The sequence below is a fragment of the Epinephelus moara genome, chromosome 22, assembly GCF_006386435.1.
Source record: "Epinephelus moara isolate mb chromosome 22, YSFRI_EMoa_1.0, whole genome shotgun sequence".
Classification (NCBI taxonomy): Eukaryota; Metazoa; Chordata; class Actinopteri; order Perciformes; family Serranidae; genus Epinephelus; species Epinephelus moara.
Window position 1 is genome coordinate 34,752,211 of NC_065527.1, and position 18,274 is coordinate 34,770,484.

Here is an 18,274-nt window from a genome sequence, read left to right on the forward strand (position 1 = left end):
ATTGAAGATTTATTTAGCAAGAATTTGCATGTATATGTGTACAGTACCGTTTACAGTCAAACATTTTGATGCGCTGTAGGCTCAATTTTTGATAAATCAAAAATCTGATAAACGTAGTTTTTGTAGGACAGTCTGAAGATGCTCTGTAGCAAGTTTGGTGTCAATTGGGCAAAAATTGTGGGAGGAGATAGGTTTAAGAAGTTTTACAGTTTTTGAAAAAAAAAACAGAGTGATAAACTTCATAATTTTTAATAGGTTTAAATGTACAAAAATGTATTCAGTATTGGGGCTACAGTTTGATGAAAGTTGTGAAGTTGTAACACGTATGGTTGATTTGTTATGAATTTTCAAAGTTTTGAACTTTAGACGCTTGCTGTAGCGCCACCATCAGGACTATTGGCTTGAGTTTACAACTGAGGATATCTGGCATGAGACTGGACCTTTGTACAAAGTTTGGTGAGTTTTCACCCATGGGAAGTATGATTTCCTCGGAAGATGAAAGAAGAAAGAAGAAGAAGAATACCTAGGATTACAATACCCTAATAACAATAATAGCCCTTGCCACCCCCTTCCTCCGGTAAGTAAAGAACAGTCCCTTACCATAGTGGAGACTATATAAAGCACAGCTGCAGCAGGTTAGTCACTCATCAGGTGTAAAATTGTCACTGACAGCAACACCCATATCAGTCAGCTGCAGCCATGCTCCGTCCTGCCAGCGGACTCCGTCTCATTGCGCTCCTGCTGCTGCTGAGCAGGAGCAACTTAGCGGTTCATAATGACGCCACAGAGTCAGTCAATATTCAGCCGGTACCTGATACTGAAGAGGAGCCGGCTAATGAAGACACGAACCATGCAAGGAACGGCGGGAGACGGCTAGCTGACGCTTTGCGTAATGGTGAGTCGAAACGGTTACGCATGGGGCAGTTACAGTACATGTACATGATTTTTGACCTCATTGTTTTGTCATGCTCAGTAAAGCGTGGCACATAGGCTATTGTTTCAAACTGGTGGATTTTAAAAAAGCATGGTGTTTGATCTCGTTTTCAGAAATAAATGTTTTCAGATAAGCAGAGAGAGCATTTTGCGTGACTGATGTGAGCAGAAATTTATGGTTTCCTAGACTGCATACTGGGACACTGGGAGAAAGAAAAAAATAAATAGAGAAAGAAAAAAGAAAAAGAAATGAAGAGATGAGGAGAGAGAGCACAAGGGACAAAAAGCACAAGACAAGCAGAAAAGTTCAATAATTATGGGTACTAATGCCTATGTGGCAATCTAAGTTAAATAGCTGCTTGTTTCCACCCATGGCCTCCATTCATTTTATAAACCAGTTATGTTCCTCAGGGTTGCAGGGTGTGAGTGACAGGGTTCATACAAAGCATAATGCCAGTTAACAATAGGACTCAGTATCAAAACAGTCATGTCAGGGCTATATTGTTCATAAAAAAAATTGAAGCAAATGCCAAATGAAAAAGGCCACTGGTGGACCAGAGGAATCAGTTGTACAGGGACAAAAAAGTCAATGTTCATCCAGACATTTCCGTGATTGTTTGTGATTCATTTATCCTTGGCAAGCAAGCAAAGACACCACAGCTCCTGCTGCCATAGACCCCTCAGGTGTGTGCTGGTCTTACATGCCTACCTACAGTATATACCAGCATAGATGCCTGTAGTGGTGCCCAATTCTTACATACCAAACAAATAAACAAAACAAAATAATAAGCAAATGAAATACCAATTTTAAGTCAAGCAAATATGTAGAATAAGTCAAATACTTAAAAACAATAAACAGCTCAATAACAAGCCCTTCACAAAGACTTTATTTGTATAGCACATTTAACACACATTATCAATTCAAGGGGCTTTATGGGCTGCATAAAATAATAACAGGAAAAAACAAAAATAGCAATCAACAAGGTATATTATTAAAGGTAACAAAATGTTAATATGTTATGTTATTGGTGAAAAAAAATATACGGTACTAAGCCCAAGATCATCTTATTCCAAATGTGGTTGCAAAATGTGGCCTCCCATGTTTTGTGTTGACTCTAAGAGAGTAAATATAATTAGTTCTCAGCCCTGTAGGTGATTTGCCAATAGGAAGCAGTATTTCATAAAAATTGTCTGGATAAGTGGTAACTAATGCATAGATTTGAGAATGGCTGTAATATGTTCATATATTTTGTTTTTGTTAAAACTCTGGCAGCTGCATTTTGAACATGCTGCAGTTGCCAGGGACAATAATAACCTGCTCAAGAGGAGGGCATGGGTCAGCTTTTTCAGATCCTGCATAGACATGAGTCCTCTTACTCAAGCTTCATTTTTTAATTATAAAAGGCGGACAATATCATTGATTTAAAGGGGTAATTGCCCTCCAGCAATTTTAGTATTCCGTTTCCACAGAGTTGGGCTTTGTGTGAGAGACTAATTTAAAAGAATATAATCAAAATCAGTGCAGCAGAGGCTAAGACATTTCTGACTTAAGTGTCCAGTATGAGTCACTCCTCACAAATGCTGGATCCTACAATTATCACTATGCAACTTCATAGCATATATCATTAGACCTCACCCCCACCCCGATAAACACATCCGCATCTTTCAAACTCCACATACCCAGTTTGTAATGTAACTACTAAAATTTAGATCAGTCTCCAACTAGGTCACAGTTTAGAGTAGTTGAAGAAAGGGCTGAACTCTGCCACCTCACCCCAAGCTGTAATGTGTTCTTAGAAGTAGACCAGAGGGCTGTACCATGAAGCCAGTTCAACAGAGCCAGGCTCTCTTTGTCTGAGCTTGCCGGACAAACTCTAAAGCCTAAGTCAGAGATAGTGGGTACCACAAAGGTGGTTGTCAACTGTCTATTTTAACCCAGGCTTTCTGCTTCAGGCTCTGTGCAGGCTCACATAAAATGCAAGTGACCTATTCAGTGCATCATTTGACACCTAAAAATGATTGATCCATGCCACCTATTTCTGCCTTTGAAGAATATAAAAAAGTATTACAGTAAAAAGGAACACTGTTGCTTCATTTAATTTAAGGAGAGAAATGCTGGCAGAAAATGACTAATAGGATGAATTCACAAGTGAATATATTTATGTTACCTCTCCATTTATTTTTAACATAGCAGCTGCATATTCTACAGCTCTGAAACTTTATATGTGCTGCGGCAGATTTAAAAGTTATACTCACATGCATACTGAAGGAGACATGGAAATCACTTATGGACTAATCAAAGTGAAATGATTGTTCATTAAATTTCATCTGTGATAAATGCCAATAGACTAATTCATTTTAAATCAGAGTTTTATCAGCTATAATATACCAGCAGTTTAAAATAGACTTCAGCAAATCAGGACCAAGCATAAAAACACAATTCAAAGTGGCAACATTATGGTTCGAAGGCATCAACATAATCTTGATTAATAATTCAGTGAAATTTTAATGTATCATGCTACTTTAGGTTTTCTAGAAGGCTTCTTTTAGAGCCAGTGTGGGCAGATGGACCAGAGGACACTATCCAATCATTCAGCAGTTCATTGAGAGCAGCAACAAACATGCAAATAAAAGAAAACAATATTCTTCCTTAAATTGTCTGCATCACTATTATACTGTATTTTCCCATGGCAACAACAGCAACAACAAAGACAGCAATGTAATATATAAGTTTCACTGTAAGAGTACTGCTTTATTCTGTGGCATTTATGTAAAATTACAGCTCAAGAAGTTGGATAAATTGCATTTATAATGTATTATCTCTGCTGAGAATCTGTATGGCTCATAGATTATAGGGTGAAACTACTCAAAGGAGCGATAAAAGGCGCTTTTTAGCCTATTTCAAGCCAAAACTCTGAATTTAAACTGGTCGCAAGTAGGGTAGGTCTGCATAACTTACCATAATAATAATAATAATAATAATAACAATAATGATAATAATAATAATAATAATAATAATAATAATAATAATAATAATAATGCATTTTATTTATAGGTGCCTTTCAGGACACTCAAGGTCACCTTACAAGACACAATAAAAACAAAACAAGTAGCAATGTATCTATAGATCATAAAATCAAACAATTCAGTAATATACAATAAAAGTTGATAAAATAACTAGACAAAATCATAACTATTAACACTAGGTATACAATAATCATAATAAAAGCATCATCAATATGTGTGTCTCTATTAAATCAGACTGAGTATACCAGCTTGAAAAGGTGGCGATCTAGCCGGGTTAAAAGAGAGCCACCTTTGTAGGATGGAAAACTCTTGCATTAGACTCATCATATCTCACTTCATGGTACATCTCTCTGAATTATAGCAGTGTAAAGATGAAGTGGAACATATGTATAATTAACTTAGTTTTCATTTCCCAGGCCCAGACCAGAGCCAGGTGGGCTGCAGGGAGCTGAGGTCCACAAAGTACATCTCTGATGGCCAGTGCACCAGTGTTAACCCTATCAAGGAGCTGGTGTGTGCTGGGGAGTGTCTGCCAGCACACCTACTGCCCAACTGGATTGGGGGTGGGAGTTATACAGGGAGGCACTGGAGCCGCCGTGATGTCCAGGAGTGGCGTTGTGTCATTGACAGGACCCGGACCCAGCGGATCCGGCTGCAATGCCAGGATGGCAGCTCCAGGACCTACAAGATCACTGTGGTGACCTCCTGCAAGTGCAAGCGCTACTCCAGAAAGCTGAATGACTCAGGACACAAGGACACATCTGTCCACAGTAGTAAACAGAAGAAAAATCAGAGGAAGGCTGGACTGCCTGAGGGGAGAGCTGGGATGCAGTCGGACAACTAACAAAGGAAACAAAAAAAAAGCCACACCTGTTCTCATAATGAAGTTTATGGATGAATTATAAGTGAGCAAATCATGATCAAATATTTCAGAGCCAGAACAGATAGAGGTAAAAGTCAGTTGTGCAGATTTGTGTCCAAATGTAGATCATTGTGAAACAAAAAACTTTTAGAAGATTAGTTTGTGGCCCAAAACACAGCCTCATAATAGGAATGGTTTATACATGTATTCTCTCTTTCAGAAAGTGAGATGTCGATGGATATCAGTCTCATGTCTGTGTATTAAGTACTGACCTAGAGTCAGCACGTGACAAGCTTAGCTTAGCTTTAAGGCTGGAAGCAGGGGCAAACAGCTAGCCTGACTCTGTCCAAACATCTTTGAAGCTCTCTGATTAACACGGTATATCATTTCAAAATGACAATTTGGTTTTAGGGGAAGTTATGCGCTGGAACTATTTCTTGATGAGCAACACTTCATCTGCCAGCACATCTGTAGCATCTCATTTGCTATAGTACAAGTTGGCAGATACTGTCAGTGAGCACAGGCTTTTCTTTTGGTCTTTGTACAGGCACAATGGTTTCGAACCATGTAACTTTACTATGATGACAAAACCTCAGGAAGCTGTATGCTGTCACTGCTCTTGACTGTTGTTCGTGAAGAAATAGTTACGGCACTTAAACCCATGTAATGTCATTCCTTTTTATGTAGGACAAAACATGTTAATTAGTGAGTTTTACAGCTTCTAACTTTGTCCAGGGCCAAGCCAACTGTTTCCCCTTACCTCCTGTCTTTATGCTACGTTTGGCTAACCACATTCTGACTTAATGAACTGTTCCTTTGTCAACAAGCAACTGTAAACTAGCCAGCATGGCCTATAGTAACACAACTGATATTAATTTGTCTAATTACAGGCTGTTCTCACATTTTTTTTCCTATGAAAAGCAATGCACCCAAATACATACATATCCCATGTATTTTTAAAGGCTATGATCACGTGACTAATGTAATGACTAATGGCAGTAAACAAGGAAACAGTCCCAAGTGCTTGTAAAGAGGTCGGTTGAGGTGGTGGATGGGTCACAAAGAAAAAAAAGGACTTGGCTTAAAAGAACATTTAAGAGGGTTGGACACCAGATTTGTCATTTAATATTGTGATTATTTAAACTGTCTCTTAAAAATGGCGTTGATATGACTGTATTGTTTTTCCATTGATATTGTGATGGCAAATGCAGTCACTGACTGGATTATGTTTATAGGCAGTGTATTTTTGAGTGAAAGGAGAGCTACAGTTGTGTTCCACACCAGATTTACAGGACGGTATCCGGGGTAGGTCTACAAATAGCAGGACTTTGGTTAAATGGAGTGGTAGTCATTACAAGTGTATATTTTGGCTGACTACAAAAGAAATATGCTGTCAGTGAACGTTTTACTCACACGTTCAGTATCATATATGTGTATATATATATATATATATATATATATGTATATATATATATATTTATATATCCCAGCTGACACTGGGCAAGAGGCAGGGTACCCCCTGGAGAGGTCGCCAGACTATCACAGAGCTAACATTTAGAGACAGACAACCATTTACACTCACACTCACACCTACAGGAAATTTAGAGTCTACAATAAACACAATAAAAAGGAAGAAAAAAAAAACATGTTTACCTTATTAAATGATTTGATTGACATTTTGATTAAAAAAAGGAAATACTGCCATATTCCATTACAATTTACACACAATGACATTTTTGATCAATAATCATCAGTAATGTAGATATATAATCAGTGGATAAATGCAAATAATAGCTCGAACAGTCTGGTGAGTTCAGGAAAATCACATCACTTTACTGTAAAACCAGGAAAAGACAGCACTTGCTATATTACCATAACCAAAATCTAAGATGATATCTATGTATATATTATGATATAGACATTATATCAATATATTGTTCAGCTGTATTTTCTCATTATGTTAATAGAAAACAGAATCCAGATGGCATTACGTTTCCCTCAAAACACGTGCTGTTGCAAATGAGTTTAATGTTACAATGTCCCTGTAGGCCTCCAACATGGCCACCCAGAGGTTGTATCGTGTCACCTGTAATGTTTAGTATGTGTTTTATTGTCCTTTTAACTCCCTGCCCAGGGACCACAGATGCAAATTAGCTATTCAGCTAACTCTGGTATAGAACATGTTCTGTACATGGTCCATGTCAACTAAACCAATAAACTAAACTAAACTAAACTAAACCTGAGAGCCTCCACCACACACAAGGACCCATAAAGTACCGCTCAAACACAGTATGTAATGTTAATGGATGTTCTGGTGGCAATAAAGGTAGTGTAGTAATATGTAACAGTTTGTCAGTAGGCCTAGAGGAGGTTTGCTTTGTGTTGGGGTTCATTGTGTCACATATGGCAATTAGTTTTGCTTTAAAGCATTCTCATGGGAAAATAATAGAAAACATTAACTCTCTATGTGATTAAAGGATCAACAGACTTTGGATTGACATGTAGGCCTAAAACAAATGTTACTATGATTCATTAGAGTTTCAAATATGAAGTTAGATTTATACAATAGAGTGATGTTTAGATAGCCTGTAGTGCAATATGTGGGTACATTTTTATGGGTTTTTTTCCAGAGTGAATAGTATGTAATTTATTTTTTGTACCAGAACAGTTGAAGTTCTTTTTTTATCTATTTTTTTTATTATTGTCTGAAATAAATAGCTGAATGAAAACTGTTTACAAGGCTGTGTCTCTGACATAATGTTGCAGGCATGCCAGACAGGCTCACTGCAAACAGGAACTCCTTAACAACACAGGCATTAGTCAGTGATGAAACTCTCTCTTCAACAGATGCCACACTTTGTTTTATTGTGAAGGAGATGCCTTCCCCTCCAGGCAAGGAGGGCTTGTTCCAGCTGCAGCAACATGTTAAGACACTTTATTGTTTCATGCATCCATTCATTTTTCCCCTGTGAAAGCTGTGGGCTAAGGTAGGTAGTGAATAGATTCACCTATACTGGATGACAACAGGATGTTGAACTTGTGTTGCAAAGGAGAAAGAATTGATGTCCCTTTGTCAATAATATCCTGTGGGTACAGTGAAGGGTCATCAGAACAAGGCAGAGTCTAGGAAAGCTGATAAGTAAGTGGAGAAAAAACATTAGACAGGATGTGTGTGGTTGGCAGCAGAAACGAATTACTTACAGTTAAAGTAAATACCAAATACTGCTCTTTGCTCAACTTCAAATGGAAATCTTTAATGTTAACCCCATAATATGGTGGCTGCATTTACATTGTAGTTTTAATAGTAGTTAAGTTTGCACTAGATATGAAATTGAAATACTGCTTACAGGATAATACATTATGGGCCGGATCTACTAAGATCCCAATTTGCCTGCGCAATCTAGAATTTTGCGTGTGGGGCTGAACCGCGGTTTGCGGGTGATTTACTAAGAGTGCTTGCGCAAATGACAACAGGTGCAAATGTGTTGGAGACACCCTATTTAAATGAGGGTTTTGCGTGTTTCATGGTTTGCAGCATGGCGAGTTTGGAGAGAAAGCGCAAAGTGAAATTTGACCCTATGGAATTAGAGGTGTTGGTAGATGAGGCCAATAAACACTTAAATGAGCTACAGCAAAGAAACCTGATTGTCTCACAAAGGAACACTATATCACTAGGACCGCCAGGATTACAGCGCCCCTCCAAGCGCAGCAACATCTGCCATATGGTTATGTAACTTCATTGTTTATGCTGCCCGTGTGCTCAGAAGCACACAAAAATGCATTTTTGAGTAGGCCTAATTTCCGAGAAGTTATGATAAAATAAAAAAAATATTACAGACTATAGAATAGGACTGACATCCTCTCCAATGTCTCATGTCAATTAATTAGGCCTAACACTAGCTATCTGTCAGGTTTTTTGTTGTTGTTGTTTTTTTTGCTGCTGCTGCGCCGTGTCTCCAGTTGAAAGTGGTGATTTGCTAAATACATTCTAGAATAATAAATTAGATTAACTTTTGGTCTTTAATATTGTTGGCTATATTACGCATTTTAATAAAAAAAAAACTTTTAGAATAAAAGAAATAAACACCGAAATAATTAGTGGAAACTTTTTTTTTATTGATACTCCTCCTCTCTGACACACCCACCCACACACACACACACACATTGAAGCCGCAGTCGCGCCGGCTGGCGTGGTCACTGTTGAGATTACATTCGTTTTTTATTATTAACAAAATGTTTTTTTGTTGACTGTATGAATGGTTTTGTTTTCAAATAAATATTTGGAAACGAAAATGTATGCTTTGGTGTACTTTTACAGAGTTTTGCAATATGTATATAGCCTACCTGTATGTATCAAAATGTATAATTTTCGGCAGCGGTCGGAGGTATAAATGCTCAGAAGTCTAGTCTGTTTCATTTTTGTAACTTAAAGGCTTCAGAAAACATACAAGACACATTTTTAGGAAAAGACATAGGAAGAGAAGCTTGTAGGTTTTATCTAAACAGAGTTATTTGCATTATAAAAACCCAAACGGTCTGTCAGACAGTCGTGGCGGTTGATTGTTTCCTCATTCATTCCAAAAATGTTCACACGAGGGTGAAAAATGCGTTCTCTGCGTCTTCTTTCATCGTTTCGATGTCTCCTTCTTGCAACAATAACTGCAGCCATGTGTGCGCAATTACGCATACAAACCGTTTGCACCTCCCTTTGACACGTGTTAAATATAGACGAGTCACTGGCTGTGACACTGTCAGTGCATTCGCTGGCCGGGGAAGCTGAATGCCCTGAAGATGGTGAAGAAGGATACTTCCTACCAAGAAATCTTCAGTGGACTAGGGCAGTCATGGGATGTGAGTGAGAAGCTGTTCCAGGGAATTGCGGAGTTTACATGTCACATGTACGCTGCTAACAGCAGCACGGTAGAGGTGAACCAACTGTGCTACCAGCTCTTCTGTACCAAAAGGGGAGAGGTCAAGTCAAGCCAGCTGCCACCATGTAGAGACTGTCTCTTCCTGCATGTTGAACGAGCCAACTATCAGGCAGCAATCTGGAAGAGCAGTCTGCAGTCTAACCCTGTGGTCCCAAGTCCTACAGAGTATGGATGGAAAGAAGATGAGGGCAAGCTGGCAATTTACTGGATGCGCTCCCCACCTGCACCAGATGTAGTTCTGGAATTGCTAACATGCAAGTGTGTCCATTCATGCAAAATGCCAAGCTGCATATGCTCATCAAATGGACTGGCATGCTCAGATAAGTGCAAGTTACAGACATGCAGCAACCAAAAACTGCAGTATGATCCAGAACATGACTTCGAACTCGAGGAGTCAGAGGATGAGAGAGACGAGCAGTTTGAGTGACATTATGGGGTGTTAATTTTGTTTATAATGTTTTTCTGTTTAATAGGTTGTTTATAAAACTCTAAGTGGTTCCTTATCTCATTGTGGTGTCCTTTATGTCCTGTATATGTATGATAAAGACAGACCACTTTGTGACATTATCCTAGTGGCTGTTCTGTATAGTTTAATAGGAGCCTAGTACTGCTCTTCTAATTTAAGGCTCACAATCACCCCTGACAAGAAATAGTATAGGCATATTCTACATTTCCTGAATCCTTATGGTCCTGAGAGTGTTGCACATTTTGTATTTTGTGTCCCTGTTGCTCCTAGATGACACAAGGCTTAAAAGATAGTATATCATTTAGGCGAAAATTGTGTAAAAATGTGTGTTGTTGACTGTTCAAAGAGCTCCAGTGACCTCTATATTGGTCAGAAAGATTCACATTTTAGCTTGAATGAAAGATTACATACTCCCCTTTAAAATGATACCAAAGACAATATTGTGAAACATTGACAGATGTCTTCTACGTGAGTCTAAAGCAGGATATGCACCAGCATCTGAAATGCAATTTCCTGAGGGGGTAGGTAAACTTCATGAGCTGATAACTATGATACAGCTACCACTCAGGAAGGGCTATCATACCAAAATATCATCTACAGACATAGATCTTTTCAAAAAGTCTAAGTAAGCTTTGTCACCTTGAGTGGTACTGACAAGTGAAACTAACATAATGGTCTGGCAGACGTTGCTGCGCTTGGAGGGGTGCTGTAATCCTGGCGGTCCTAGTGATATAGCGTTTCTTTGCTGTAGCTCATTTAAGTGTTTATTGGCCTCATCTACCAACACCTCTAATTCCATAGGGTCGAATTTCACTTTGCGCTTTCTCTCCAAACTCGCCATGCTGCAAACCATAAAACCCGCAAAACCCTCATTTAAATAGGGTGTCTCCAACACGTTTGCACCTGTTGTCATTTACGCAATCACTCTTAGTAAATCACCCGCAAACCGCGGTTCAGCCTCACACGCAAAATTCTAGATTGCGCAGGCAAATTAGTACACGCAAATTGGGATCTTAGTAGATCCGGCCTTAAATCTGAACACGCCAACACCACAGCATCGGTAAGAGTGACCGCGCAGCCTTCTTGTTGAGATCAAAGTATGTAAACAAACTATGGTGCATGCCCCCAGTGATGTGAGAGGCCAGGAAATGGTCAGGCCAGTCAGAGGCTGCGTTGTAGTCTGCAATACAAAATGCAGTCTGAAGCAAGCTCCAGGACACCCCTGTCAGTGTCACTGATGACTTATCAGTGAACTCATTGATGAACTCACTGAGTATGTGGTGGATTTAAAGGAATACTTCACCCACAAAATGACCATTTATTTACAAGCTCAGACTGGCCACTGGGCAATTCTGGCAAATGCCAGATGGGCTGGCCCACCTTGTGGGCTGCAAGGCCACCACCAGAAATGTTTAATAAAAAACTGTAGGAAATAAACAGATAAGACCTGCTTGCTGCAGGCCACTTGATGTTGGAACAGTCCATCAGATTAGGGAATACAGGTCCAAAAATTTTAAGGAGACCTGTATTGTAAAGTAGGTGCATTAGTACTGCCTGTCACCTCCCCCCACCCCGTCAAGTGAATCAGTCCCTCATGTAGTATCAGAGATCAAGCAGGAAATACATGAAATCAATACAGAAAGAGCAGAATATGTAAAATGTAAATACAAACTAGATGGATAAAGAAACTAAAAAACAAAAAGGTGGAACAGAGATGGTCAGAGACAAAAGAGAAAAGTACTGGAGGCTGATGCTGTAAAGTGTTTCCAACGTTCGCAGCACTGACACAATGACAACGGTGTGCAGGCCGCACCAAATGAAGAGGAGGAAAGAGTATGTGGACTGATGAGCAGCAGCAGGCTGATACCAGCAGAGTTACGTTACAGGCCAGGAGCAAGAAAAGGAGGTCACTGCCCGCTACAGAGGACGACAAAATGACAACTTCTCAACAGGTGATACCCACAGTGCTTGGCTAGCTCATGTAGTGACAGTTTACGGAGCTTGTCAGTTACAGGAGTACTGCCAGTGCCAATCACTCAGGTGGCTTAACCTTATCTCTTACTAGGCTTTAACTCAGTCTATCTATGGCCTAAATCCTGTTTTCAATCCATTCTATGGTCTGTTATTTCTGAAGAGCAGGCCAGTGCTATGAGTAACAGACTGTTGCTATGGACGCTGTTCACATAGAACAAGCAGTAAAATAATTTTTAAGTTAATATGGGGTGATGTTAGTGGTAATTTGACAGCTATTTTAGATTTAGTCTTAGTCTTGAGAGGAAAATGTTTACTTGTTTTAATTACATTTTAGTCATTTTTATCCTTCATAGTTTAAATCTAGTTTTAGTCAAAAATTCAAAAGGTTTTTGATGATGAAAATTAATGACATTTTAGTCTTCTTGTAGTCATTATGTTTTCTATGTCTGTTTGTTTTTAACTTTAAACTAATCCAGTTAGGCTAATTCATGTATCACAAATTAGAATCAAGGTGACAGCTTGTATAAAAAATTCATATAGACATTTTTTTTTCTACAACTGTAAACTCTGACTTATCCATTTCACTGTTAAGAAGCAGAAAAATAACTTAATTAAAACCTGAAGTTTTTTTTAATCTGCAACATGTTAGTCTGGAGGTTTAAACTTGTGTCCTCTCACAGAGCTAGTGCTTAAAACTTCACTTTCATCTCTGTCAGAGATGAAAGTTATCTGAGTTCAGACTGTTTACTAATAGAACAGCTACACTCACAGATAACTGAGCCTCCTACCTGCCTGTCAAACAGCATCGGACCATAAACCTCATCAAGACAGTCCGGCTCTGAGGGGAGTCCTGCATGGAACAACAGCTGTGAAGTCTGGCAGCTGCCGGCTGCTTACTCCACTGTTGTTCAGTGGCTAACAAGCAGAGCTAACTGCTAACACCCACTGCTGCAACTAACATACTCCACAAATCCATTCAACAGCTCCACTATCCACAGTCAGACACACTCAGCTGATTATTTACTGCTGAATTACAGCTCACAACCCACACCAACAGCTGACGCTGCTCCCGTGTGAGTGTTTTTGCAGGCTAGTGAAACATCCTGGCGCAGACTATTTACTGGTGTTTACCAGACTGTTGCTCATGCAGCATTTGACAATAATTACAAGCACAGCCATTCTCAGCTTTCAATGACCAATACTCCATCACTAACATTTTCGTCAGATACTGGTGAATTTATTTATTTATTGTGCTGTTGGCGTTGAGTGTCACTGTCATGTAAATTCTGTTTAGATGCAGGTAAATGTATGCCTTAACTGATAAAGGCTGTGTACCTTCCCTCGCTCTGGTGGTAGTGGGTAGCAATGTGGCGGCTCCAAAGGAAAAATGCTAGGGCCAAATTCTTTTCCCAGTCAAGCCCTTAAGTATGTTAATTAGTCATGCCATGCCTTCATGGAAAACTGTGAACATATTGATTTATTGGATCCACGTTTAACAGTAGCAAAACTATATCAAAACATATGTTTACAAACTCTCATTTATCCAGTCAAGTCAGGTCAATTTAGTACCAGTACCTCATGGACTGGGAGAGGTATGGTCCAGAGGAGCGGTCTTGGGTGTTCCGCTCCTTGATTCTGGACCCTGACCTCCTTCTTGACTTTAATCGAGACTTTCCGGGCAGGACCTACCATAAATAATGTATTATCAGGCACCCGATAATACATTATTTACGGAACGTTCGCTAATTGATACATTAGCCTATTCATAGATAGCCTATTAATAATATGCCCACCAGATGTCACACAATCAAAATTGTCAAAACAATTTTATTCAGTGACAGTGAAAAAATGAAATTTTGTTTGAGCATTTCTTGGGGGTGCTATGGGCAGCGGGGGCGCTGGGGGTCCCCCCCCCCCACTGCGCCTAGTGCTCTTCTTTGGTCAGAACCAAGGAGAGTGATCGCGGGTAGGTCCGTCCTATATACTGAAACGTTATAAAATGCAATCAAATATTTAAGGAGCATCAAGCAATTAAAATCTGTATAAAACAAGCACAGGTAATATAGCAGTATATCAGTCAGTCATTATTATTAAGTCAAACAGTTGAACGTTTGTAATTTAAGGTCCACCCACAATTGGTCTAGCCCATCTAAAACTGAAATCCTGACGCCGTGCCTGCTGTGATGGCTCTAGAATCACTGGTGTCAGCAAATTCACTCAGATTCACTCAGAGAGTTGCTTGCCCCACATCTCGAGCTTTCGAGTGAATGCGCAGATCTTGTCTGCCAGTTGAGGGACGTGCTTGTCTCTGCCTTGAAGCTGAAGATTCAATTTATTCAGCTTTCCAAATATATCCCTGAGATAGGCCAGCTTCATCGGAAATTGTTCATCACTGAACTTGCTTGTAACTTCATGCATATTCTCCTCCTCCAAAAACACCAGAATTTCGTCTCTGAGCTCAAAGATGTGTGATAACACTTTCCCTCGGGAGAGCCACCTGGCCTCGCTGTGGAACAACACAGCTGAATGTTTCGCTCCCATCTCCTCACAAAGTGCGGAGAACAGCCGCACTTTCAGGGGTCTTGTTTTGATGAAATTGTCCACACCAACATCATTCAATACTTCATTTAGTTCAGGACTCATCTGTCTTGATGCTAGCACTTCTCTGTGTATGACACAGTGTGTCCATTGCGCATTTGGTGAGACCCGCTTGATTGGTGCCTGCAATCCTTTCTTTTTCCCTGCCATGGTCTGTGCACCATCTGTGCAAATGCCCAGACAGTTCTCCCATTTTGGCCCATGTTCTGTCAGGTAACAGTCGAGAAGCTTAAAAAGTTCATCAGCTGTCGCTCTGCTTGGGACATATTGCAAAACAGCAAATCCTCATACAGTGACTCTGACGTGACAAAGCGACCATAAGCAATAAACAAGCAGTCTTTATTGCTATCAGTAGCCTCATCCACTTGTAAGGAGAAACGTTTGTCTTTCAGTTTTTCAGTGAGTTGTTCCTCCAGGTCATCTGAAATGTCGCATATACGTCTTGCAACTGTGTCGTGGAAAGAGCGACAACCTTCAATTTTTCAGCGCTTGTCTCATCAAGCATAGTTAACACCATATCTAAAGCTGCGGGAGTATGAGCTCCTCTGCTATCGTGTGTGGTTTCTTGCACTGGGCAATTCTGTATGCGACATTGTATGATGCCATTAGTGCTTTGCTGTTCACCAATGCAGCTTTAACGAAGCGATGTTCCTGCTGACGATATTCACCAAGTTTTCTCTGAAAGAAGTTGAGTGGCTTTTTGCCGTAACTGGGGTGTAATGTCTCTAAGTGTCTTCTTAATTTGTTGGGCCTCATACTGTTAGCTGCCAGAGTTTTCAGACACGAAAGACACACTGGTCTCTCCTCATCTCCCACCGCATTAATTGTGAACCCAAGAGCAAGATAGGCTTTGTCGTATTTTCTTGACTTGTATTTTGGTTGATTACCGTCAGCTGAGCACTTTGTCTTGTTTGTGTCAGAAGCATCGCCTGTTTTACTCTTCATCCCTGTCAAATATCTCTCCATTCTGTAAACCGGCAGACTCTCTGTCTGGATGAAAGCACGGTTTGTTAATTGCTCCGCCAGAAAAAAGATTCTGACGTCAAAACATTAGTTCCCCCCCGGTCAAGGGCGCAGAGGCATGATAAACAGTCACCTCTGCTGGTCGTACTAGTTGTCCTCCTGTTGTCTGGGCGCAGTGATATGAACTCCTTTAATGGAGGAACAGCCAAGTCATTGATTACCCTATACATTAGACTAACATCAGCAAGACACACAAAACTATCAAAGTCAATCCTGGGCTTATTTATAAAGCCCAATATCACAAATCACAATTTGCCTCACAGGGCTTTACACGTGACGTGGAAAATGAATAATCTTTAAGACACACCACTTTACATGGCTGGCATGTGCCAGGCTATAAAAACCCCACCCACTGATTAACATTGGAATGGGTACCGAGCAGCCTTGAGCCTGGGGAGATAATCTCCTCACTCAGAGAACCAAGGTTACAAACCAACCGAACGTTCTCTATCATATCGAGATTATCTTCCCACCCAGTAGTTATATCATATAACTATGGGAACCCTAGTTCCTAGTGGCTGTGTGCCACTGTGCCAATGCCCAGGCGAGAGATGCAACCATAATCAATTAATCAATTCAATTAATCAATTTTATTTATAAAGCCCAATATCACAAATCACAGTTTGCCTCACAGGGCTTTACAGCATATGACATCCCTCTGTCCATAGGACCCTCAAAGCAGATAAGGAAGAACTCCCCCAAAAAAACCCTTTAACGGGGGGAAAAAACGGTATCAACCAATTCAATTCAATCAATTTTATTTATAAAGCCCAATATCACAAATCACAATTTGCCTCACAGGGCTTTACAGCATACGACATCCCTCTGTCCTTATGACCCTCGCAGCGGATAAGGAAAAACTCCCCAAAAAAACCCCTTTAACGGGGAAAAAAAACGGTAGAAACCTCAGGAAGAGCAACTGAGGAGGGATCCCTCTTCCAGGACGGACAGACGTGCAATAGATGTCGTACAGAACAGATCAGCATAATAATAACAGTAATCTATATGACACAATGAGACAGAAACAAAGACAGAGAGAGAGAAAGAGACAGAGAGAGATGCAGGACAGACGGTAATGACAGTAGCTTACAACAACATTAATGAAAGTAATAATATTATAGTTATAATTCTGGCTATTGTGGTACAATGTGTCGAAAGTATATATTAATATCTGATAGTATACATGTGTGAATAATAACAGTAGAAGTATGACTAATGATAACAGCAGCAGCAGGAGGCATCTGGCAGGACCACGGCAGCAGCACAACCACACACGTCACGCTGTCCAGGCACCGCTGCGATATGAGTTAACCTGCGAGACAGTGGAACAAAGGCTCCGGAGAGGAAGCCGAGTTAGTGACATGCAGTACGGCCGAGTTAGCAAGATGCAGTAACAGGACATGAGAGAGAGAGAGAGAGAGAGAGAGAGAGAGAAGGAGAGAAGGTGCCCGGTGTATTATAGGAGGTCCCCCAGCAGACTAGGCCTAAGTCAGCCTAACTAGTGGCTGGTGCAAGGCCTATAACTATAAGCTTTATCAAAAAGGAAAGTCTTAAGTCTAGTCTTAAATGTGGAGACGGTGTCTGCCTCCTGGACTGCAACAGGAGGATGATTCCACAGGAGAGGAGCCTGATAGCTGAAGGATCTGGCTCCTGATCTACTTTTGGAGACTTTTGGGACCACGAGTAACCCTGCATTCTCAGAGCCCAGTGTTCTGGTGGGATAATATGGCACTATGAGCTCTCTAAGATATGACGGAGCCTGACCATTTAGAGCTTTATAAATTAACAGTAGGATTTTAAAATCAGTTCTGGATTTTACAGGGAGCCAGTGCAGAGAAGCTAAAACAGGAGAAATATGATCTTGTTTCTTAGTTCCTGTTAGCACACGTGCCGCTGCATTCTGAATTAGCTGCAGAGTTTTTAAAGACTTACTAGAGCTACCTGATAATAGGAAGTTACAGTAATCCAGCCTAGAGGTAACAAAAGCATGGACCAATTTTTCTGCACCTTTCGGGTCAGGATAGGCCTAATTTTCGTAATATTATGCAGATGAAAAAATGTGAGTTGAGTCTGTGAGGTTTGTTTTAAATGAGAATTAAAAGACAAATCTTGATCAAATATTACTCCGAGGTTTCTTACGGTAGTGAGAGTCTCTGAGTTGTTTGGGGCCAAGAACAATAACTTCAGTTTTGTCTGAATTTAACATAAGGAAACTGGTGCTCATCCAGGTTTTTATGTCTTTAAGGCAATTATGAAGTTTAGTTAATTGATTATTTTCTTCTGGCTTCATCGATAAATACAACTGTGTATCATTCGCATAACAATGGAAATTTACAGAGTGATTTCTAATAATGTTACCTAAAGGAAGCATATATAGAGTAAATAGGATTGGTCCAAGCACAGAACCTTGCGGAACTCCAAAACAAACTTTAGTACAAAAGGATGATTCATCATGAACGT

General features: G+C 40.1%; 1 protein-coding gene across 1 annotated transcript; it reads left to right on the plus strand.

The window, feature by feature from the left end:
* Positions 1-675: 675 nt before the first annotated feature.
* On the plus strand, positions 676-4,953 carry LOC126383510 (sclerostin domain-containing protein 1-like). The gene is made up of 2 exons (XM_050034039.1): positions 676-895; positions 4,377-4,953. The coding sequence occupies exons 1-2, from the start codon at positions 700-702 to the stop codon at positions 4,802-4,804; spliced, it is 624 nt and encodes a 207-aa protein (XP_049889996.1). The 5' UTR covers positions 676-699; the 3' UTR covers positions 4,805-4,953.
* Positions 4,954-18,274: the final 13,321 nt, after the last annotated feature.